This window comes from Neopelma chrysocephalum, unplaced genomic scaffold, assembly GCF_003984885.1.
Source record: "Neopelma chrysocephalum unplaced genomic scaffold, ASM398488v2 Primary Assembly neopelma1_59, whole genome shotgun sequence".
Taxonomy (NCBI): domain Eukaryota; kingdom Metazoa; phylum Chordata; class Aves; order Passeriformes; family Pipridae; genus Neopelma; species Neopelma chrysocephalum.
This window is the reverse complement of record NW_020897714.1, coordinates 18,744,618-18,766,823: the sequence shown is the minus strand read 5'-3', so window position 1 is coordinate 18,766,823 and position 22,206 is coordinate 18,744,618. Positions and strand designations below refer to the sequence as shown.

At 54.6% G+C, this 22,206-nt stretch overlaps 2 protein-coding genes across 4 annotated transcripts in view; both read left to right on the top strand.

The window, feature by feature from the left end:
* The window catches only part of TRIOBP (TRIO and F-actin binding protein), a 21,404-nt gene extending 7,118 nt beyond the window's left edge, over positions 1 to 14,286 (top strand). For 2 of the 3 annotated variants that reach the window (XM_027680276.1, XM_027680277.1), the window contains 13 exons: positions 3,884 to 3,940; positions 4,290 to 4,358; positions 4,804 to 4,893; positions 5,696 to 5,805; positions 6,247 to 6,811; positions 7,395 to 7,505; positions 9,501 to 9,648; positions 10,154 to 10,265; positions 10,742 to 10,901; positions 11,245 to 11,358; positions 11,666 to 11,752; positions 12,603 to 12,766; positions 13,485 to 14,286. In XM_027680276.1, the coding sequence (XP_027536077.1) occupies positions 3,884 to 3,940; positions 4,290 to 4,358; positions 4,804 to 4,893; positions 5,696 to 5,805; positions 6,247 to 6,811; positions 7,395 to 7,505; positions 9,501 to 9,648; positions 10,154 to 10,265; positions 10,742 to 10,901; positions 11,245 to 11,358; positions 11,666 to 11,752; positions 12,603 to 12,764 (1,785 nt within the window). In that variant the 3' untranslated portion in view covers positions 12,765 to 12,766; positions 13,485 to 14,286. Of the gene's footprint in view, positions 1 to 108; positions 144 to 3,883; positions 3,941 to 4,289; positions 4,359 to 4,803; positions 4,894 to 5,695; positions 5,806 to 6,246; positions 6,812 to 7,394; positions 7,506 to 9,500; positions 9,649 to 10,153; positions 10,266 to 10,741; positions 10,902 to 11,244; positions 11,359 to 11,665; positions 11,753 to 12,602; positions 12,767 to 13,484 lie in introns of those variants that run through there. The other variant, XM_027680279.1, reaches the window with a different exon arrangement.
* Positions 14,287 to 19,840: 5,554 nt separating this feature from the next.
* LOC113966056 (histone H5) lies at positions 19,841 to 20,769 on the top strand. Its single transcript, XM_027680275.1, has one exon. It carries the CDS (start codon positions 20,001 to 20,003, stop codon positions 20,577 to 20,579), a length of 579 nt encoding a protein of 192 aa, XP_027536076.1. The 5' UTR covers positions 19,841 to 20,000; the 3' UTR covers positions 20,580 to 20,769.
* Positions 20,770 to 22,206: the final 1,437 nt, after the last annotated feature.

Genomic DNA, 22,206 nt, shown 5'->3' with positions numbered 1-22,206 from the left:
GCGGGGCGGGCGGCGGAGCGGGCATGGTGGGGCCGTGGAAGCCGCCCGGCCGCTGAAGCCGCCCCGCCGCCCTGGCTGCCAGCGCCCGGCCCCGCCGCGACCCCGGCCCCGGCCCCGCCGGCCGCGGCGCCCCCGCCATGACGGTGAGTCGGGACCGGCCCGCGGGGCTCGGGGCTTGGCGGGCGGGGGTCGCGGGGGCTTCTCCTCCGAGGCTCGGGGCGCAGCCCGGGACTGGGACTGGGAGGGGGCGGTGGGCCCCCAGCTGTCAGCCGCCAGCTCCGGGGGTCCCTCCGCTCGGGGGGTTTCTGGAGCCGCTGCTCCCCGGGGGACTCTGGCCCCAGGACTCAAGGGCTGTGGCGGTGCCTCCTTGGCTCCCTTTCCCATCCCTAGGGCTCCCCGTGGCCTCTCGGTTCCCGGCGGGCACCACCCCACCCAGATGAGCGGGAGCGTGGACCGGGCTGAGGCCGGGCCAGCTCACCGCACCGATGACCGCAGTCGGACGAGAAATTCATATCCCTTCGGGAGTGGGGAACTCCTGCTCCCTGTGGGAAACAGATGCGGTTTGGGGCAGGGAACATTCCGCCCCTGGGGCGAACCTTCCTTGGCACAGGCGGCTGCCGGCCGCGGGAGGAAGGATGTTGAGCAAAGTGGGGTAATGGAGGTGACAGCCTGGGCTGTGCCCGCCGGCGTTTCGCACGGGGGCGGTGGGAAAGGGAGAGCCTGTCGCCCGCTGGCTCTCGCTGCACGTGTAGGTTCGGGAGCTGCATGTGTGCCCCAGCCTGGAAGCGATTTTGCTTTCACCAAACTGAGCTGGAGTGGTTTTGCTTTGTGTTTTGGCCTGGGGCCCGCGCCTTGTGGAGCGGGTTCCCTTTTTAGAGAAGAGGAGACATTGTGCTTTCCGGGAGGCTTGAAAGCCCCTTGCACCATTTCCTGGAGATGACAGAAAGCAGTGCCCCAGGACCTGGGGTCCTGAGGAGCCTTTGTGAGCAGGAAGAGTAGGAGGCACGGTGATGGCAGAGGCTGGTGATGGAAGGAGACATCTGATCATCCCGTTTGCCCGCTCTGGCACTGAGCCTTCTCAGCCTGCCACAGCCTCTTCTCCACTTCTCCATCTCCGTGCCTTAGTACCACCCAGGAGCCATTCCTTCGCTCCCACCCTGTCCCTTTTCCTTCTTTGGTGTTTACATTCTTCAGATACTTAGAGGCTGTTATCACCTCCCCTGTAGCCCTTATTCAACCAGAGCAAGCAACTGCTGCTCCTTAACCTGCTGTTGCAAGCCAGTCTTTCCAGATCTCACCTATGTCCCCAGCTGCTTGAAACCCCCTCCAGTGCCTCCAACTGGTCAGCTACAGGGCTGAACATAAAACCTCTGACAGGTATGGATGCAACTGGGCAAAATTGCTGCTGCCACCTCCCAAGCCAAAGCCTCACCACCTGCAGCCCCGAGCTGCGCTGCAGGGCCGTGCATTTTGCTGGGGGTGCATCCTGCCACATCACTGTGTCTCCGGCACCCGGATCTCTCCCAGCAGCTTGGCTTTCCTGGATGTTTCCTCTTCCCACTGTTTGGCCATTTCCTCTGAGGGGTTCTATTTGAACCCCGCTCTCTTCTCTGCCGGTATCCTGCACTTTTTATGCTGGATGAGGAAACTGGATTTGGCTGTGGGGAAAGGAAGAAAAGTGGCTGTAGGCACTTTGAGCATCAACTGATGCATCAATTTATTGTACTGGCCCCACTATGACAAGAATAGTCCAAAGATGATTCTGTAGAGCTCTGGCTCTGTGTCTGGGGCTGGCAGGGAGAGCAGAAGCCCTGTGCAATTCATCTGCTTGGGAGAAGCCATCCCAGGGGAATTTTCTGGCCTCAGCACTGTGTTAGGGGCAGTGGTTCTGGCAGGACTTGGTGGCAGTTTTTCCAGTGGCATACATCCCATTAATATTAATTATTTTGGCACCTAATGCTTTGGGATTGTAAATCCTCAATAAGATGAGACCCAACTGATCCATACGACAGCCCCAGCCAGGAGTCCTTTCGCTCCCTCTCTCCCTATATTGTTTTTCCGCCTCTGCGGAGCCTGCCCATCTCTCTTCTGTTGAGTGCACGTGTCCCAGGAGGGAGGAGGTTGCACTTTGATGTTTTGCCTCCTTTCCTTCCTTCCCACTGCTCTGAGTTTGGAGCTGGAGTTTAAGTCACCAGATTGGAAGGAATAATGGGAAAAAGGGTGGAGCTGCTGCCATGGGGAAAGAATTAATTTTCAGGGTGCTTTCTCAGGGCAGCAGTGAAGCCACCAGGATGTCTGTGTTGATGGGGATGCATGCATCCCCCTCATCTCCTAGCTGCCAGCAGTGCCTGTCACCCAGCAGGAGGTGAGGTTTGGGAGCCCCCCGTGTCCTTTGCTCTGGTTTCCCTCCCTTTCAGGAAGCTTGGGACTGCCGGATGCTTCTGGCCAGGCCTGAAGCTGTAGCAGCCACTGACCCTCCCCTTGGCATGTCTCCCTGCTCCTGCTCAAACCAATAGCTGGAGCGCCAGGGTGGGCCGGCACATTCTCGGCTCTTGCTGCCCCATAACCTTGGGTGTAACCCAAGAGCAGCAGCTCAGGGAGATGAAAGCAGGGGAAGCCTCATCCTGGCTGGATGGCCAGGGAGCTGGGCTTGTGGGGCAGCTGTGGCCAGCCACTAGCCTTGTTTAGGGAGGGTGGAGTGGCCACCCCTTCTCACTAGCTCAGTCTCAGCTGATGGTTGTGACACATGGGGACTGCTGGTGGCTTCCCTGGGACTGGCAAGTCTAGTGCTGTCACTTCTCCAACACTGTCCCTGCCTGGTTCAGCTGCAGAAGAAGGGGCAGCTTGGCAAACTCTGGCTTCTCGGGGAGAAGACATGTCGGACTGAATTCTTTGGTGGTGCAACTTCCTTGGAGCCAACAGCACTGGGAGGAGGGACTGGCTCAAGCCTGTTTGGCTGAGGGCAAAGCCAGGGACAGAGGTTCCCCTGAGTCAGCTCCCTGATGCTCCACCTTGGAAAGGAGATAAACTGGTTGGGATGCTGCACCAGTGGCATGAGGTTGGGAGGAGGCAGGGAGTATGGGGAAACTCTGGCATGGGATAATGGGGGTGAAATTCTCTTCATCCTCATCTTCAGTAGCTGTGGCTGGGCAGGAGGCAGCCTTTGTAGTTGGAAGGAGCAGGAGCTGAATAAGAGAAGGGCCCCCAGAATCTCAGAGAGGGTTGAGCCTTGGAAGGGGTTCAGTCTCAGATAGGACAAAGGATCAAGCACTGGTTGTGGCTCTGACTTCATCTCTTCCCTGGGGCACATCGTTTAAAGGCAACATGTTTTCACAGCTGTTGAATTGCCTCCTATATGTTTTCGGTGAGGGCTGTTTTGTAGAGAGCTACTCATATCTTTAATAAATGATCAGTAGTGAAGTTACTGGAGGGACGTAGCTCTGGGGCACGGACAGACAGGGTTTGGACAAGGTGTGTCTGGTTCTTTGTGACTTTGCCTCCATCTCTGAGGCAAGCCCCATCAGTGGTGGTGGAGCACTCCCTCCTGCCCACTCTCCTTGTCTCTGCCTCCCCATCTCTGAATAAATACCTCTGAGGCACCTTGTGGAAACCTTCCTGCTGCATATTTTCCTTTTTTTTTTTTTAAAACCTCTTTCCTTATCTCCTCCCCCCTCTTACAGGAATGACTGCCTGCTGCTGAGAGCTATGCCCAGTTCTCCTTTGTTATCAGGTCATATACCCCCATGAGTTTCCTAAAAACTATGCCAGGCTATTCCCATCGTTGTTCTGTCACTGGGGACTCACCTTCTACCCCCTGTCATAAAAAGCGTTTTTGTGGGTCACTCCAAGAGAGTAACTCTCTGTTTTGTCCTTTTCTCTCCAGCCGGATCTCCTCAATTTCAAGAAGGGATGGATGTCCATCCTGGACGAGCCGGGAGAGGTAAGCCCGAGACATGAGTCTGCTTCTTCCCCTAGCCCTTGCTGCTAGAGATCCCTGGTGAGCCAGCTGATTTCCTTCCTCCATGCTTGCTGAGGTCTCTCCTGTTGGGAAAGGCAGTGGGAAACCTTTGGTGGAGGTGCCTCACTCCGTGTGTAAACACGGAGTTTCATAGAGTGTCTCTCTCCCATCTGAGGAGCACGAGGGGGATCTGGGAGGGAGGAGGGAGTGGAGAAGGCTGAGAGGTCATAGCGCGGAGAGTCCCTCCCTGTTCCTGCACTTTTCCTGGTAACTGCCTATCCATTTCCCTCCTGTCTTTTCCCTTCCCTCCCCCTACCTGATCCACCTACAGTGGAAGAAACATTGGTTCGTGCTGACCGACTCGAGCTTGAGGTATTACCGGGACTCGAACGCAGAGGAGGTAAGCATGGCCAGTCTTTCTCCAGCCCTTTCTTCCTTCCTGTCCAGGGAGTAGAAGAGCACAGCCTTGGCATGACCAGTGTGCTCCAGGGAGAAGTGGCAGTATCATGTCCTCCTGAAGGACATTGGAGGTGGCAAGCTGCTCTTTGCCAAGGGGTGATGTGGGGTGGTGAAGTCTGGGGGGACTGTTGGTGGTGGAAAGTGAGCAGAAGGGCTGGTTCTGTGGCTGGGCATTTCTGATGCTCTCCACCCTGCTGGCTGCCCTTGGATTAGAAGAGGTGTGCTGTAAAACTGAACCTGGCTTCTGGAGAGCTGAGCCTGGCTCCAAGAGAACTGTGGGGTGAAGGCAGAGGTGGCCTGCACTTTGGTTAGGGTGCTGACAAGTGACGGAGGCTTTTTCAAAGCTGAGTGAGCACTGATGTCCTCGCGGGTGGCTGTGCTTGCAGGCTGATGACCTTGACGGAGAAATTGACCTCCGCTCCTGCACGGATGTGACAGAGTTTGCAGTGCAACGCAACTATGGCTTCCAGATACATGTGAGTGTCTGGCACTGTCTGGGCACAAAGCAGTAGGACCAAGGGATGCTGGGTGGGAATGCGTGCTCCCTCCCCATGCCAAGATGCTGAGAGGCAATTCGAGCAAATCCTTTGCGGTGCTCAGGGACACAAGTGCTGCCTGCCTGCAAAGGAAGGAGAAGGAAGAGGCTTTGCAGGGCTGGCTGAAGACTGTGCTGGAGGGAGTTCATGAGCCAAGCTAAATGCCAGGAGTGTTTAATTGTTCTGTTGGCCAAGACAACTTCTCAATAGCCACAGGGAGGGAGTGGTGAGCACTGCAGACCTTGGTGTAGCCTGGCTCACTGTGCTCTGAGTAGCAGCCTGTACCCTGGATTCAGCCCCAGTACAGTCCTGTCCTTGGCTACTTGCTGTGGCAGCAGGAGGCAGCTGCTAGGGCAGCATAAAAAATGGTGGGTGCTCAGGGCTGTGCACTTCATGGTCTGGGTTTCCCTGTGGCTTGATGCTGTACCCCAGTGCTGGCATCCAGCTCCCAGCACCTGAGTACCTGGATTGCACCAGCGCATGTTTGGCCCAATGTGCCAGCAAAGTTTCTTTTGCCTTTGCTTGGAGATGGTCTCATAGAGGACGTGTAACGAGCTTCCCCTCAAGCAGTGTGTCTCCTCTCCCACCCCTCCACCTGGCCACAAGAAGCTGAGACAGCAGATGGCCTTTCTAACACTGTTCACTGCCTGAGCAAGTGGGTCCCGTGGGTCTCAGGGAGTGAGTGGGAGCTGCTGCATCTCCACTGGGCACTGAAGGGCCCTCTGTCGCCTCCCTGTTGCAGACAAAGGATGCCGTCTTCACCCTGTCAGCGATGACCTCGGGCATCCGGCGCAACTGGATCGAGGCCCTGAGGAAAAATGTGCGCCCAGTCAGTGCTCCAGATGTCACCAAGTAAGAGCTGCCCTGTGCTGCTTCTCCTCTTCCCACTTGCTGCCCTTCTACCCTGGCAGACAGGGATCAGGAAGGCCCCTCTAGAAATCTCATCACTCCCAGATCAGCCCTGCTCTCTGCTTCTCCTGAAAATGGCTTGGTTACACCAGCTGGTGACAGGTGGCTGATGGCTTTCTGTCTTGCACCTGCTTTTTGCCTGGCCACATCAGTTTAGACTGATTTCTCTACCAGCATAGCTGCAACCGGGGTCAATCTTCCCCACCCTGTGGAGGAACCTATTTCCCTGAGGGATGGGGTGCTACAGACCCAGCTCCATGCTCAGGGTGGGGTTTCATAAGGCTGGGCTGAGAGAGGGCTGAGCCTTGGGCAGTTGGCAGTGCCTCTGCTGGCATCCTTTCCCAAACGGTACCTCTGCTTCACCAGTTGCTGCTCTGGTTTCAGGCTCTCTGACTGCGATAAGGAGAACTCCTTCCGTAACTGTGTTCCCCAGAAAGGCTCACTCCGGATGGAGGAGCAGCAGCGGCCAGGCTCGGGCTCAGGCTCCGAGGGGAACTCAAAGAGCACTCACTGGAAGGCAGATGGGCAGCGCCATGCCTTTGATTATGTGGAGCTGTCTCCCTTGCCACAGGACCCCGGGAATCAGGGGTCCCCACAGAGGACAAAAGGGAGCTTGAGGATCTCCAACCGAACTCCGAAGTATGAGGAGCTGGAGCGGGATCTGGCCATCCGTTCGGAGGAGAGGCGGAAATGGTTTGAGACCCCTGATGGCAGGGTCACAAACAGCGATGGCCCAGCAGGAGACTCTTCCCGCAAGGTCGGGGAGCAGGACCTCCCCCCTCCGCCACTTTCAGAGGAACAGCGGATTCGTCTGAATGAGGAGATAGAGAAGAAGTGGCTGGAGCTGGAACGCCTGCCTTTGAAGGACTTGCAGCGAGTGCCCTTGACAGCACTGCTGAACCAGAGCAAGGGGGGCCATGGAGACACCAATGAGGCACTGAAAAAGGAGGTAAGAGCATCCCTCCTATCTGAAACCGGGATTCTGGTGGCCCCTGAGTGTGGTCTCTGGCAGCAGGAGGCTTTGCAGAAGAACAAGGCAGAGGTTCGGGAAGATGTTCATTCTTTCTGGCTCCATTTGCCACTTGTCAAGTGCACGGAAGCTTTTGCAACATGGCGAGGCCAGAGGCCTGCTGTCACACACCTGGAGAGGTTCCCCAGACCACGTTTTGGTTCAGGATAATTTATTTGTTGTCACTGTTTGCATGTCCTCGGAACACATGCACAGCCTTTCCTCTCTGGCTGTTCCCAAGCCTGCAAGCACTTCACCTGCCAGCCTTTGAAAGGAGCCATGCAGTGGTGGTTTCCTCCACCATGAATCCACCTCTGGAAGCTGGGATGTCTCCTCCCTTTCTTACTAGAACTCACCAGGCTAGGGCTGGCTTTGCCAGTTTGGTCCCTTGGCAGGCTGCCAGGGAAGCAGATGTCCCCACTGGCCCTCCCCATCCCTAAGCCCAGGGTTTGGATGCAGCATATTGGTCAGACCATGGCACTTTTCTACTCTTGGGTGACCATCTCTCTCCTCCCTGGCGCAGATCCAGTCACTGCGGGCACAGCTGGAGTCCTGCCGGGCCAGAAATGAGAGTCTTCGGGAGGCAGCAACATCCCAGGGAGACAGCCATGTGCCCCGAGGGTACATCTCACAGGTGAGTAGGATGCAGGACACAGGACCCAGGACACAGGACCCTGGGATCACTCCCAGTACCAAACTGGGAAATGTTTGGACTCAGCTTATTGCTGAGCAGGTATCGCTAATCATTGGGTTGTCATGGTGACCCTAACTGAGCCCATTTGTAATCAATGTTAATTACATAGAGGCTGGTGCATGTTGTCTGGCCTTAAAGGGACCAGAATTATAAACAGAGAGAAGAAGAGTTAAGGGAGAGGTGCAGGATCTGTCCCCCACTTTACACATGCACACAATGCTGGCCTGGCCTAGGCTGGGGGGTGAGCTTGTGAGCGGGTCAGCAGCTTTCTGCAGAGCCTCTGGTGCATTTCCCCGTGGTTTGCTGCAGTGGTTCTTGCTAATAGGGGCTCACGAGTGCCTTGTTAAAAGCAGTCAGTCAGTCTCTGGAGAGCTCTAATCCCTGTCTGACCGCTCGAGTCCTGAAGGTCACTTTGACAGCACAGGCCATTTGTTGAGGATGGCACATGGGAGAGCCTGCTAAGCAGAATTTCCTCATGCTTCAGCCTCTCTCTTTGCTGTGTTTATTTATTTTTCCCTCTCATGGACTCATCCAAAGCAAGCAGGGTCACATCCTGTAGGGATTTCCTGTGGCGAGGCTGCTGTTCTACCATGCAGTGGGTTTTTAGGATGTACCCTATGTGTTGAAAGATGCCGGGGTGAGGAGGTTGGCAGGGCAGGAAACTGGAGCTGGCTAAGTCTGTTGCAGTGGGTTGGCTGTACCTAGCCCAGATAAAGAAACCCACAAGCCCTGTAGCACACAGCCCGGACACTTACCAGTCTCTCTGTCATCTTGATTTAATATTTGCAGCTCACAGGCCTCTTTATGGTCAAAAAAAGCAAAAGCAGTGGGGAGGAACTCCCTTATCTTCCTATTAACTTTTCTCAAAAGGCCAGCATTTCACATTTAAGGCCAAACTTGACCTTTCCCCAAAGGATTTGTTCTCTGCCAAGGGTTGCAGCCAGTCCGTGGACAGATCACCAGATTGATTCCTTACTTTTTCCTCTCCTTTGGTTGATCTGTGAGCTTCCCTCATCTCAGTAGAAAAGAGTAGCTAGCAACAACTTGCATTCATACACTTGTCTTGCAGTGTCCTTTGTATCAGCCTTTGCCTTAGTCCTGGGTGAAGGAATGGGATGGCAAGGGGCTGTGGGAGGATGTGATGATTTCCTAGCTCTCTGCTGGTGCCTTTTAGCCTCAGGCTTTTTAAAAAAAAGGCATAGTTTGGTGATGAACAAATCCTTCCTGAGAGGCTTGGGGTGGTGCTGGAGGGGGAGCAGAGATGTAGTGCCAAGGTGGGAACCGCTTTGCTTTGCTCTATCTTGAGTTTACCACAGCACTCAGCGTAGAAAGAACCATCCCCTTGATCTCAGAGCCATCAGAAAGGAGGGCGAGCTGTGTGAGGAGGATCCTTAACCATTAGGCTGTGGGGAGGGCTCTTTCACAGCCTCCGTCAGGGGGCCACAGGGCAGTGCAGGGTGTCACTTTTCAGGAGAAGAGGCTCAGTTTTCATTGATTCCGGGAGATGCTGCTTCATTTAAAAGGCAGATACTGAGATGCAGTTCCCTCTGTTGATCTTCTTCGGCCAGGCAGCGCAGCCTGGTGGAGGGTCAGGACTGTGGTGTTGGGCGTTATTCCCAGCTCTTGGCCCAAGAGGGATGTTCCTGTCTTGCTGCTTTAGTTTCAAGAGCCAGAGGAATGTTTCTTCCTCTGTAAAGTGCAAAGGAGTTGCAAGATGTGTGTCCCTCTCAAATGGTTGTGTTCAGAGATTAAAGAGCTACTTCACTTTCAGAAGGAAAAGACCCTCCTGGGAAGTAGTCTTACTTCTCCCAAAGTATCCCGGGACTTGGGTGAGGTTTGCAAAGGCAAACACCAGCTGAGCCAGGTGCTTGTCCTGGCCCAAGCCCTTCTGTCTTCCCTCCTGGTCTCTCAGCCCTCCTCTCTTCCACACAACAGGAGGCCTGCGAGCGTAGCCTGGCTGAGATGGAGTCATCCCACAAGCAAGTGATGGAGGAGCTCCAGAGGCACCACCAGCGGGAGCTGGAGCGGCTGCGGCAGGAGAAGGAGCGGCTCCTGGCAGAAGAGGCAGCAGCGACAGCAGCAGGTAGGAGCACACAACAAGCTGTGCCCCTGCTCAGCTGGGTCCCTCCCACCTCTCCCAAATGTCTCTTGCCAGAAGCCAGTCACTCCAGTCATCTGGAGCTACACTGTTGATCTTACTGGTGTGAGACCAACGCTCCTTGGAGCGTGAGCTTTGGTGCTCCTTGGACCTGTGGTGCTGGTGGAGATGGCACGGTAAAGATACTGCAGGAAATGGGTTCTTGCCTCTGTAGATGGGTGGGAGGGGGCCAGCACTTTCTTGTAGGTGGGCAGGGCTGACAGAGGTGGTAGGAAGCTCCCACATTGTGTTAGTCTCCTTGGCAGCATGGTGATCCCTGGGGTTTGGAGAAGGTGGGGACTGTCCTGAGGGCAGAAGAGTAGGAGGGGGAATCTGCAAAGATAAATCTGGGAACTTGCAGTGGCAAGAGCTTAGCCAGTTCCCTGGTGTGGTTTCCCCAGCTAAAGCTGGCACAGCCTGATCCCCCATCTCCCATTGTCCCCATCTGCAGCCATCGAAGCACTGAAGAAAGCCCACCGGGAGGAAATGAATAAGGAGCTGGGCAGGACACGAAGCTTCCAGCAATGCAGCTCTCTCCCAGAAGCCCTCCAGAAGCAGCACCAGTAAGAAAGCACCTCTCTTGCTCCCCTTTTCCAGTGATGCTGCCTTGTGCCATTGTCACTGTATCCTCTCTGCAGCTCTAGCCCCCAGCTGTTCGTCCTGCCACCTCCCCAGCTCCCTCCTCGGGGGTGGTGGGTACCCAGTGGTGACTCCCAGGGCTGCTGGAGCTGTAGAGCAGGGAGGTTTGTCTCCTACTTGGTGCTTTTCCCTATAGCACCTCCCTCTTCCCTACAGCTTTTTCCCTCTATTTTCCTTATGGAAAGCTCCTAGATTTCTCCTGCATGTATTGAAGCTCCTAGAAGCACCACACTCAAGTGTGGGAATGTGGAAACTGAAGCCTTGGTCCACAGAGAACATTGTCATGTGCTAATGACTGATGTGGGCAGAGGCTGGCCATGGCAGGGGGGGGAGGGTGATGCCGGTGGCCAGGAGCTGGAAAGGGTTTTGGGGCAGTGATGAGCTGGTGCCTCTTTTGCAGGTTGGACGTGGATTCCCTGAAGCGGGAGCTGCAGGTGCTTTCTGAGCAGTATTCCCAGAAGTGCCTGGAAATTGGGGAGCTCACCCAGAAGGCAGAGGAACGGGAGCAGATACTGCAGCGCTGTCAGCAGGAGGGGAAGGACCTCCTCCGGAAAAATCAGGCAAGAGAAGGGCTTTCCCTGCTAGCAGACACAGTGAAGCATGTTTTTCCCTCACACAGCACAGCCCCTCTGTTAGAACTCCCCTATATTTTCATATTTCTTCCCTTCTGAGATTTTATGTCAGAAGAAGACTAGAATGAGAGACTGTAGTTGGGCTTGTCGTAACTGTGGTGTTAAACATGGTGAATGTATTCTGCAGGTTGTAGATGCTGCTTTCAGCTGTGGACAGGGAGTTACGAAATGGTGTCTAAGCTGGAGTAGGGCTGGAATGAAGATGGAAGGGTCAGGACAGTAGAGAGGCCTGTGCCATGGCTACTCTGACGTCTTTTGGCTTTGGCTGCAGGAGCTGCAGACCCGCCTCTCCGATGAGATCGGGAAACTGCGGAGCTTTATTTCGTCACGGAGCTCTGGGGACTGCTCTTCGCACAACAATGAGCGGAGTTCCTGCGAGCTGGAGGTATGGGGTCCCCCCTGGCTGCCTCACTGCCTCCATCCCTACCCGCTCTGGGGGTCTTCTCCTCTCAACGGTTTTGGCTTAGAGCAGGTGGGAGTGGGGTGCTGGATGGAGCAACGGGGATGGTGCAGGAAGCAGGAATGCAAGCTTCCCCTCTGCCGCTCTCTCAGGCTGTTTGCGCCGTTTCCTGCCCCAGCCTTTCTGGTCCTTCCTTCCTTTCCCACCATTGCGCTTGCGCCAGGGCCTTCCAGCCCTTCCGAGGTGGTGGCTCTTGAGTCACCTCTGGTTTCTCTCCCACTTTCTGGCCCAGGTGCTGCTGCGAGTGAAGGAGAACGAGCTCCAGTACCTAAAGAAAGAGGTGCAGTGCCTCCGGGAGGAGCTGCAGATGATGCAAAAGGTGTTTTTTTCTCGGAGTTACTGGGAAATCAGCAGGAGAGGGGAGGGAGGGGGGCACCAGGGCTGCATATCAGCAGGGTTCAGCTGGGTTTAATGAATGCTCAGGACAAACCCTCTTGTGCTCCTTGTCCTTGCTGACTGCAGAGCACATAGCAGCTCCAGACAGCATGGGCTGGCATAGACTTACCTTGTAGAAGGGAAGTGTCACAGAGACTTTGCTGCTGGTTTACCCAGATATAAGCACATATAAGCAGGGACAGGCCAGGAGCCCTTCTTTTCCAAGTGGGAAACCTGGAAGAAGCCTGCCTAGCACTCTGCTTCCCTTAGTTATCCCCTCGCTGGGTGGATGTATTTCCTTGGGCATTGTTTCTGGGCATGCTGCTCCCTCCACTGGCAGCAGCTCATTCAGAGGGATTTTCAAAGACCCCTGCCAAAGGAGAACCCAAAAGAGGCTTTGAGATTCAGTGATGCTCAAGGAGATTATAACTTATTCATGTAAGTTTTTTGCCATATAAGCAGCTGGGCCCAACTCTCTCAGTGGACTGCATCCCTGGTGGTGTTTTTTTTCCCATATGGCTGCTCCACATGTGCACAAGCCATGGTAAAGCCCACATTGCCTCATCAGTCTGATGCTGCAGATCCCCACTGCTGCGGCACCAGAGTCTCTGCCTTCCTTCCTGGCCCAGGTTTTGCAAAGTGCTACCTCCATGCTCATCTTCTGAATGGTTTCTGTGTGGCCTGGATTGGGATGGGCTTCAAACCCAGGGCTAGCTTTCTGCTTCTCACCTGCTGGGCTTGCCTTGCCGCAGCCCTCCCTAATATCAGCCCAGAATCTCTCCCTTCCCTGGCAGGACAAGAGATTTGCCTCAGGGAAATACCAAGATGTCTATGCAGAGCTGAATCACATTAAGGTGCGCTCAGAGCGAGAGATCGAGCAGCTGAAGGAGCACCTGCGCCTGGCCATGGCGGCTCTGCAGGAGAAGGAGTCGCTGTGCAACAGCGTCAGCAAGTAATGGTGAGCACTGAGGGTGCTGTGATGTCCCCTGCGGGTGCAGCTGGCTGAGACTGGCTGCTGCTCATTGACAGGGCGATGGAAGCTGCCAGTTTCTCCTGCTCCACTCAGTGTTGAAACTTTAGGCTTAAATTCTTCCTTCTCTGCTTCTTGTACCCCTGGCCCTCCTGTTGTCCCTGACATTCTCCCAAGGGCTTCAGCCCCCTTTTCACTGTGTTGCTCTTGATGCAGCCAGCACCAAGTGCTGCTCAACCAGGCTGGATGTGGGAGCCAGCTAAATGCTGGCCTTCGACCTGTGGCTTGGGTGACAGTGTGGGGGCAGTTACGCATTCCCTGTGTAAGGCTGTGTTTCTGCTCTGTTCACCTTTGAAGTGGTTTCCCTATCACAGAACGGAAATTTTAGGTCTGCATCAAAGCAGCCCTGACTAGACCCAGCCCTTCTCCCACACTCACCTGCAGACATCCCTCCTGTGGCTGAGGAGGGAAACAGGGTGACAGGAACAAGGGCGTCCTGTTGTCCGTACTGCTTCTGCCCTTGCTTGGATGCCATGGCCATTGGAATTGGGGTCACCCTGCTCCACCAGCACTTGCTGGTGGGCACTGAGATGAGTGGGTCTGTAGCAGGGCACCAGACAGCCATCTCTCCAGGGAGCAGACAGATCAGTATTTCTGTGCTCAGTGGAGTCTTTCTAAACCATTTCTGTTTTGTCTCTCTCTCTAGGTCTGCTCTGCGTTTGTTATCTGTTCTAGTTTTGTATTTGCTCCATTCCTCACTTGTGGGGAGAGGGAGGTTGAATCCCATCCGTTATCGCCTTGGCAAGGAATCCTACACACCCCCAACCTCCTCACTCCCTTCCCAAAGCTTTTTTGATGAACCCTTTTTGCCTGCATACCTGAGCACATTGTTTGGACTGGCTCCTTACATGCACCTTCTTCAGGATTTTATATGTGAAAATTATATTTTATAGAGGAATTTTTCCCCCACAGGAAGAAGGGGAAGAGGAGGAGGAAAACTTTTACTACATCACCAGCATTTTTCTAACCTGAAAAAGAGAATCTGTTTTTTCCCCCTTCCCCAGCCCCATTGCTCCCAGCCACACAGCCACCTTTGGCACATATTCCCTCTCTTCCAAATGTCTCCACGGTCCCCTGGGATGTACGGCAAGGACCATGCTTCCCCTCCCCGTGCCACCCTCCGGGACCTGCGGAGAAGACATGCAAGCCATAGGAGGGAGACGCCGGGGCCACCTGCCATGGATGTGCTTGCCTGGGACGTTTGAAAGAGGACACCTTGGCAAGAGTCCGCATGATCAAGCTCTCTCCATATCTGCCCTTTTGGCTCCTTCAAGAACCCGCGTTGGCAGGAGCCCAGAGCCACAGGGCTTCTCCTTTCTGGGGAAGAGGAGCTGTGAGGCTGCTACTGCACCCGCCGGAGCCAACCTCCCCAAGGTGGCAGCTGCTGCTGCTCTGCTGCACCCCTCAACTTTTAACTTAATAAAATCTTCCCCTTTCGCTGAGAAAAATGTGTTCCTCGAGGGGAAGGTTTGCCATGTGGCCCTAATCCACGGGGGTGAGGGAAAGGGTAATTTTGAGGTTTTGGGTCGTACTGATCAGTTGCTTCCCTCCCTCAGGGTTTGGTAAGGGAAAGCAGCAGGAGCACACCGAGCCCCCAGCTAGAGAGTGAGAGGAGCCCTGCAGTGCCATTATGCAGATGTTTTCGCCTTTGGCTTTGAGGGGGGAAGTAATCTGCTTCACCACACTGCTCCCAAAATTCCACGTGGACCCTCAGCCTCATGGAGGAAGAGCTGAGCCTGAGCTCCATTAGTAAATCCAGTTTTGGGAGGGCACATGGCACTGCAAATTGCTGGCAGAGTAAGCAGTATATATAGGTCCTGGGGGAGATTAGAGGGATCTCAAATGCTTTCCTCCTCCTCTTTTTTGGATGAAGCATATTGCTTTTTTGTCCCGGTGGACGACCTGGGGGTGACTGTTTCTTGTTGAGCCCCATCCCAATGTAAACAGGAGCTGTTGCTCAGATAGGCTGCTGGCAATTACAGAAGAGCCCCAATTGCAGGTACATGCTGGGGCTGGGGGCAACATCTGAAGAGGGGAGGACGAAGGGGTCAAGGAGGATTCTTGGACAGAGGCGACAGATGTGTCAGCTGGGAGGATGGAGTACTGTGAGACATGGGGATGGAAACAGAGTGTGAGAACATGGTGGCAGCCAGAATGAGGGGAGTTAGGGCAGCACCCTTTCCTCAGCATGCGATCACCTTGCCATGGTATTTGCATCCCCTGGGGCTGGGGTGTGGAGACAAATAGAGGCCCGCTCTTCCACTGAGAAGGGCTACGACAACTGCTTTCCCTAGGTAAGGCAAACCTCTTCGTAAGTCACAAATTCTGGTAAAATTGGGTGGCAGGCTTTGGTCCAGTACACAAGGCCCTTGGATAACCCAATGGATGGTGCAAGAGTCCAAGCAATGAGCTCAACTCCCCACTGCACCCGTGGAGCACCAGGGCTTGCCATAGATGGTTCTTGGCCTTCTGCCCTTGGCCTAGAAACCCTCCTGTCCCTGTGCTGCTCAAGGTCCAGGCTTTTTCCTCTGCCTCCCAGCAGGACATAGCTGTTGCCATTGAGTTTGGGATGGGACAAGCATTTGGCACACAGGAGGCTGGGATGGGAAGGAAGGCTAGAGGTGATAGAGCAGGTCAGGGCAGCTGCTTCCAGGCTGCAGGGCTTGGTCTTGCGATGGGGATTGGTAGGAACCAAAAAAGGAGAGAAAAAAATGGGGTTCAGAGCAGAGTATGGCAGGTTGGGGGATGCCTGGGAGGTTTTTGGAAAAAAACAACCACTGAAACAACAGTCTGCCTGGTTGTACCTACATCTGGGGCAAGCAAGGAATGAACTGCAAACTGCTGTTTTGCACATTGCTCACCCACCCCTTCCCTGAAAGTTTGGTATCTTGTGTTTGGGTTGGTTTGTTGGGGCAGTGTGTTGTTTTCTTCTGCCTTTCAGACCAGGGCTGCTTAACCCCGATAAATGTGTCGCGTAAGCACAGGCGAAATGTGTGGGCGCATGACATGTGGTGGAGTTGTCCCTCCTTGAGGCTCTGCGGCTGCAGATCAGCCACCAGCAGGGCACAAGCATCCCGTCATCCCAGGGTGACAGGGGACTCTGCCTCCAAAACTGGTGCAGCGTTAATCAGGCTGCCCCTGTCTCGCCTGCGTCGGGGCGATATGGTCACCCCGTCGTCTGTGTGTCATTATCTCCTGGGTGCAGGGGAGCCGGGTGGGGGAAGAGTGGCAGGGAGAGGAGGTGACCAAAATGCCTGTGGACGATAGGCATGATGGCCGGCAGAGCCCAAAAAGCATCCCAAAGCGATGACTGTACCCCATTCGCTTGGCCCCAGCTGGATTGTGGCTGTGAGAAACGTCCCAGCCTCAAGCACAGGGAAAACCTAAAGCTGTGCAGCACTGTGGTTGCATGAGAGCCAGCATCCCAGCTCACACAAGGAGCTTGCCCTTAGAAACCAACTCATAAATCTTTTAAAACAGTGGTAATAAGTCCAGCAGCCAGAGACAATGCCCCTTTTAAGCATCTTTTAATGCATCTTTTAAGCCTGCTCTGCCAGTAGCACTGGCCAGGCTGAGCAGCTTCGTGCTGGGCTGACCACACTGCATTGTATGTCGGGGGCTCAGGGCTGATGAGCATGGCTGGAACATCAGCCAATTTCCCAGTTTTGCTATTAAAAAAGGACAGAAGCACTTGGATCTGACTGCCACCAAGACCAAGTCCCACTGCTGGTGATTTTGAGTCTCTTTGAAAATGGAAATTGGGTAAAATGAGACGTTGTCATTGGCAATAATCTCCAGAAGTGCCCTGGTGCGCTCGGATGCCTCTGAACAGCTGTCCTGCCCCTACAAGGCAGAGGCTGTTACCCAGCAGATCTGTAGCACATCCAGTGTGGACAGTTTGACCATTTAAGACAAAATCTGCAGCTGGAATTGTTTAAATCCCCATGGGGTCTGGCTGAACACAGTGCAGGGAGGGAGGAGAAGGTAAATAGGATTACGGAGAGGATTCTTCTGCCAGGCTCTGTCCTCTGGAGTTCGTCGGAGAAATGGTATTTCCCAATCTCTTTTGACTAATGCCAGAAATGGGAGGCACAGGAGGCTTGGAGTGGTTGGGTAGCTTTTACTGAGGAGAAAAGTGACTGCAGGGGGTAACCCACCCTGTTCTGGGCATAGTGGCAGGTTCCTGTGGCCAAAAACACGGGCATGAGCCCAAGCTGGCATGAGTGGCCCATGGGAATAACTTTTCCTTCTGGATGAGCCCTCCTGTGCTACCTGCAGTGGGGTGCCTGCAGTGCTGGACCCCACTTCCCAGAGGCAACAGGACTTCCATTGCTCTGCAACATCTGCATTCCACCTCTAGCCTTGACATCCTACCAGGGGCTGGAAAATCCTCTCAGTCTTGAGCAGTTCATGTTAAGGATGCATAGGTAAAACAGTGCAAGGTTCAAGGGGTGCTTTCCAGCATCAAGTGGGGTGCTCACAGGTTACCTTGACCAGGTTACCCACCATGTACAAGGCCAACAGCAGCCTGATGAGCTGTGACCACCTGTCTACCTTCCCTCCAGCAAGTCGCTCAGGGGTACAGGATCTTCCCTCTATTTTGACTGCCTGAAAGTTAGGGAGCTAGTCCGGATGAAAGGGCCAGAACTACCATGTATAGGGGAGAGGGTGTTTGTTTGCCAGCAGCGGCACCAGCCGGAGGAGGCTGAGCAGCCCAGATCAGCTGCAGGAACTGCCCAGGTGAACAGCTGAGATTAGATCCCTAAGATGTCCAAAGTTAGGTAAAGCGTCTGCCCCCTCCCTCTCTGTCTCCTTTCCTCCCCCCCCCGCCTTTGCCTCCACATCACTGCACTATATAGATAATGACTGCCTGGGTTTTAAGGCTGGAGGTTATGCGGTCAGACCATGGCACTGTGCCAGCCTCGGGGGCCAATTCCTAAACCCCCCCTAAACCTTCTCCTCTATCCCCAGAGCTTGGAGTATGGGTGAGCTGCTTCTGACGGTTAAAAACTTGGATGCAAATAAAAGCAGATGGTGCCTTATCTGCGTGTGCCTGGGTTGCCTACGTGCAGGCAGCCAGTGCTGGCAGTTTATTCCCAGATAGGAAAAATGAGAGGTCCTTTGGCCGGGCAAAGTGTTGTACAGAGGCCACCAGAGCCCCCTGCCCATGCTCTCCGTAGGGGATGAGCCATGTATTTGCTAGGTCTTAAAACAAAGGAAAACCCCAGGGGAGGTGAGAGGGTGGTTATTTCTCTCTACCATTAGGAGCAATTTGCTCCTAAAAAAGTCCAGTGCTGAGAACCTTTCCCACTCCCCAAATGAAATGGGGCATGTGAAGCTGCACCAGGGAGGGAGGCACAAGGAGATGCCCTCAGTGGCCCTTCCGTCTGTGGGAAAGGAACAGAGGCCTGAGTATCTCCTCCTGGGTTAGGCCCTCACACAGTACTTGCGTTCTCCAGGAAGGGAGTATCAAAGGCTTCTATTCTATTTCCATTTCTATTTCTATCTCTATGTAGTGGTAGGACAAGGAGAAACAGCTCTAAACTGAATGAGGGCAGGTTTAGATTAGCTGTTAGGAAGAAAATCTTTACTGTGAGTGTTGTGAAGCACTGGAACAGGTTGTCCACAGAAGTTGTGGATGCCCTATCCCTGGAAGTGTTCAAGGCCAGGTTGGATAGGGCTCTGAGCAACCTGTCTAGTGGAAGTTGTCTCTGTAGGAGAGCTGGGACTAGATGATCTTTAAGGTCTGATCCAACTCAAACCATCCTATGATTCTATGATTCTATTTCTGCTATTTCTATTTATTCTATTATTTCAATTTCTCTTATTTTGATATTTATATTTTGTATTTATGTATCCATATTGATTTTTATGTGTACTTCTGTGTGTCCCTGGCTGGTGGTTTTCATGGCCCTGGGCACCCAGGGCACATAGAAGTTACCAAGAGGTGCTCGCTGTGTACGTTAATGTTGTGCTGGGGCGTTGTGGGATTTGGAGGCACAGGGGTTCACCTCTGAGCACCTCATGGCATGTCAGTGGGCACCAGGTGGCTGCACCCACATGTTTTTAAGAAATAAGGGGAAAACATCATCTAAATCCTACTGGCAAGATGATGATAGTGGCTACACTTAATCTCCCAGGAACAGCCGACTGCTCATCCAGTGGAAAAAGGATGGCTGATTGCCACTGTTACATGTCCCTGCTCTGTCCCCTCACAAAGAGTTGTGTGTGTCCCCTAAAAATAAGGGGCCAGGCTGTTATTTGTGACCCCTCACCATACACATGCTAGGGCTGAGCTGGTGTCCCCAAAGCACCTGGTGGAAAGCAAAGGGGGAGAGGAGGAGGCAAAGGTATTTGGCCGTGGAGTACTGCTGCTGAGATGATTTTGCACCCAGTGCTCCCCCTTTTCTCCTTGGTGAGACCCTCAGTGTCTCCTCTTGTGTCCTTCCTTGTCCCCTTGATGTCTTGCCTGGTGTTCTTCCTTGTCCCCTGATATTTTTCCTGAGTGTCTCCTTGTGTCCCTGTTAAGTGTCCTTCCCCCACCCCTTGTGTCCTCCGTAAGTGTCCCCCCATCTGTCTTGATGTTGCCCTGAGTATCCCTGCCATGCCTGTCCCTGTCTTCCCAGTGTCCCCAAGTACTCCCCACTGTCTCACCATGTCCCATTCGGTGTCCTTCCTCATGCCTACTCAATATCCTTCCAAATGCACCTTGTCCCAGAGTGCCCCACTCAGTGTCCCTTCCAAGTGCTTGTCCTTCACTGTCCCGCACTGACTCCACCAGTGTCCCTCCCTGTCCCAGTGTTTCCCCCCAATACTCTTCTCGATCCCACACTGTCCCCCGCACTGTCCCTGCCTGTCCCTCCCGGCGGGTCGGGTCTGGGCGTGGCAGGGGACACGCGGGGACACCGGCGGCGGGTGGCGCGCGCGGGGAAGTTCTCCCCGCGGTCCGCACCGCGGCTTTAAAGGGAGCCCGCGGCGGGCGCGGCCGCAGAGGCACCGGCGGGGGCACGGGTGGCAGCGCGGCACCGGCTGTGCTGCGGCTTCACTCACCCACCGCTCCCTTCCCAGCTTCTCCCCGCCCAGGGGCGGGGGTCCCCGGCCAGGCGGACCACGCTTCCCGCCGCGAGGGCATAGCGGGGCATCGCAGAACGAAGCACTCGCCATGAGCGACAGCCCGATCCCAGCCCCGGCTCCGGCCACCAAGCCCAAGCGGGCCCGGTCAGCGCGGCGTCCAGCAGCCCACCCCACGTACACGGACATGATCACGGCAGCCATCCGGGCCGACAAGAGCCGTGGCGGCTCATCCCGACAGTCCATCCAGAAGTACGTGAAGAGCCACTACAAGGTGGGCCAGAACGCCGACGTCCAGATCAGGCTCGCCATTAAGCGCCTGCTCTCCGCTGGAGTCCTCAAGCAGGCCAAAGGGGTTGGTGCCTCTGGCTCTTTCCGCCTGGCCAAGGCCAGCAAGGCGAAGAAGTCCCCGGCCAAGAAGAGGAAGAAGGCAGCCAGGAGATCCACTTCACCCCGGAAAAGAGCTAGGTCCAGGAAAGCCAAGTCACCGGCGAAGAAGCCCAAATCTGCCGCCAGGAAAGCCAGGAAGAAGTCAAGGTCCAGCCCGAAGAAAGCCAAGAAGCCAAAGACTGTTAAGGCCAAGTCGCTGAAGGTGTCCAAACCCAAGAAGGCAAAGCGGTCGAAACCCAGAGCCAAGTCCAGCGCCCGGAAATCGCCCAAGAAGAAGTGAAGAAGTCTAGAGGCGTTTCGGTACTCTCCCTGTTGGTTCTGTAAATAGCTGTTGCCTTTATTTTTACCCCTTTCTATTGCATTTTATAAAGAATTGATCTATTGCTGAATGGAAATCACTAAAATAAGGCAGTTAATGAATGAAAAAAAGGAACATCTTTAGTATGGAGAGTTCCCATTTTTAAGAGTTACTGGTCTGGATTTTCATTTTGATGTCTCAGAAATTTCTTGTGTGTATGTCTTGGGAATTTTTTAGTGCTGGGCTGCTTGTTGTGTGTTGGGAGTGATGGTGATTCTGTATGTCTGTTGGGGCCATACAGGATTTCAATTCCTGATCCTGCCCCAATTCCTGGGGGTTCATGTGTCTGCTGGGGCCAGGCAAAGACTCTGCCGACATTGGTGGGGAAGTGGGAACATACTGGATTTTGGCTGCAAAATCCTTAGCCTTCCCTGGAGGAGGAAAAGTGGCTCCCTCCTCTGCCCTGGGTCCCCACCGTGGGGCTGAGGTTAGGTATGTTGGGCTGCTGGGTGTGAGGTCTAGCTGGTGCTGGAGATAACCAGCAGCCAGCCGGGCAATGGGGCTGCTTGTCTGCCTGTGGAGCTGCCTCAGCGCAGCTGGGTGGTGGCAGGGATTCTTGGGGCAGGAACAGGATGGAGGAGGTGGAACAGGGCCAAAGTCTGTCCACCTTGGCTCTCAAGGAGTTGGAGATGCCCATCAAGTGGGAAGCAGGATCACCCTGGGTAGAAAGAACAAACATGGCCATAAGTGGCTTGGCTCCCTAGAGAGGAACATCCCGAGCACGGCAGTGGCCAGCTCTGCAGGAAGGCTCGGGTGGAGAGCCAGGGCACAGTGAGGCAGGACTGCTGGGCTTGGCCCTGCTGTCACCCAGGGCTCTGGCTTTGTGCCCAGTGGGGGCTGGCAGGACTCCAGGGCCTGCCTGGCCCCTGCCAGAGCCCCTCCCTGGGCAGGGTGGGGTGATCCTGACAGCTAGGGTTGGCAGGGAGCCTGTGGGCTGGCCCCACTGCTCAGCAGGGTCTGAGCTTCAGGCAGAAGTTGTCTAATCCTTCTTGGCTAGAGATATCTAACCTCTTTGGACATCAAGATCCCCAACCACCTGGGCCAGGAGCTCTGAAATCCCAAAAGCTCTCGGTGCCCAGTCCCCTTGGGCATGCTTGCCTAAATCTTGTGAGCCCAGCGTCTTCACCCTCCCCAATGGATCCCAAATCCTTTGGCCTCTTGTTCCTAAATCACTTGGGCAGACAGTGCCTGACTCTTTCAGCCATAGAGGATTCCAAATTGTGTACTTCAGGGGACTGAAATCCTTGGCCTGGAGGCACCTAATCCCTTAGGGCTCTTGTTCGTAAGACCCTTGGACCAAAGGCTCCCAGACCACCTAAGCTGAAGACTCTGAATGCCTTTCAAGAGCCTGGTGCCTAATTGCCCTGGAATGAGTGGCCTAAACCACTCTGGCCATAGTATTCCCCAGTCAGCTGTAGTGGAGGATGGAGATGCCTTGTCCAGCTGGAACAGGTTGCCCAGAGAAGCTGTGGATGCTCCATCCCTGAAAGTATTCCAGCCAGTTGGATGGGGCTCTGAGCAACCTAGTCTAATGGAAGGTGTCCCTGCC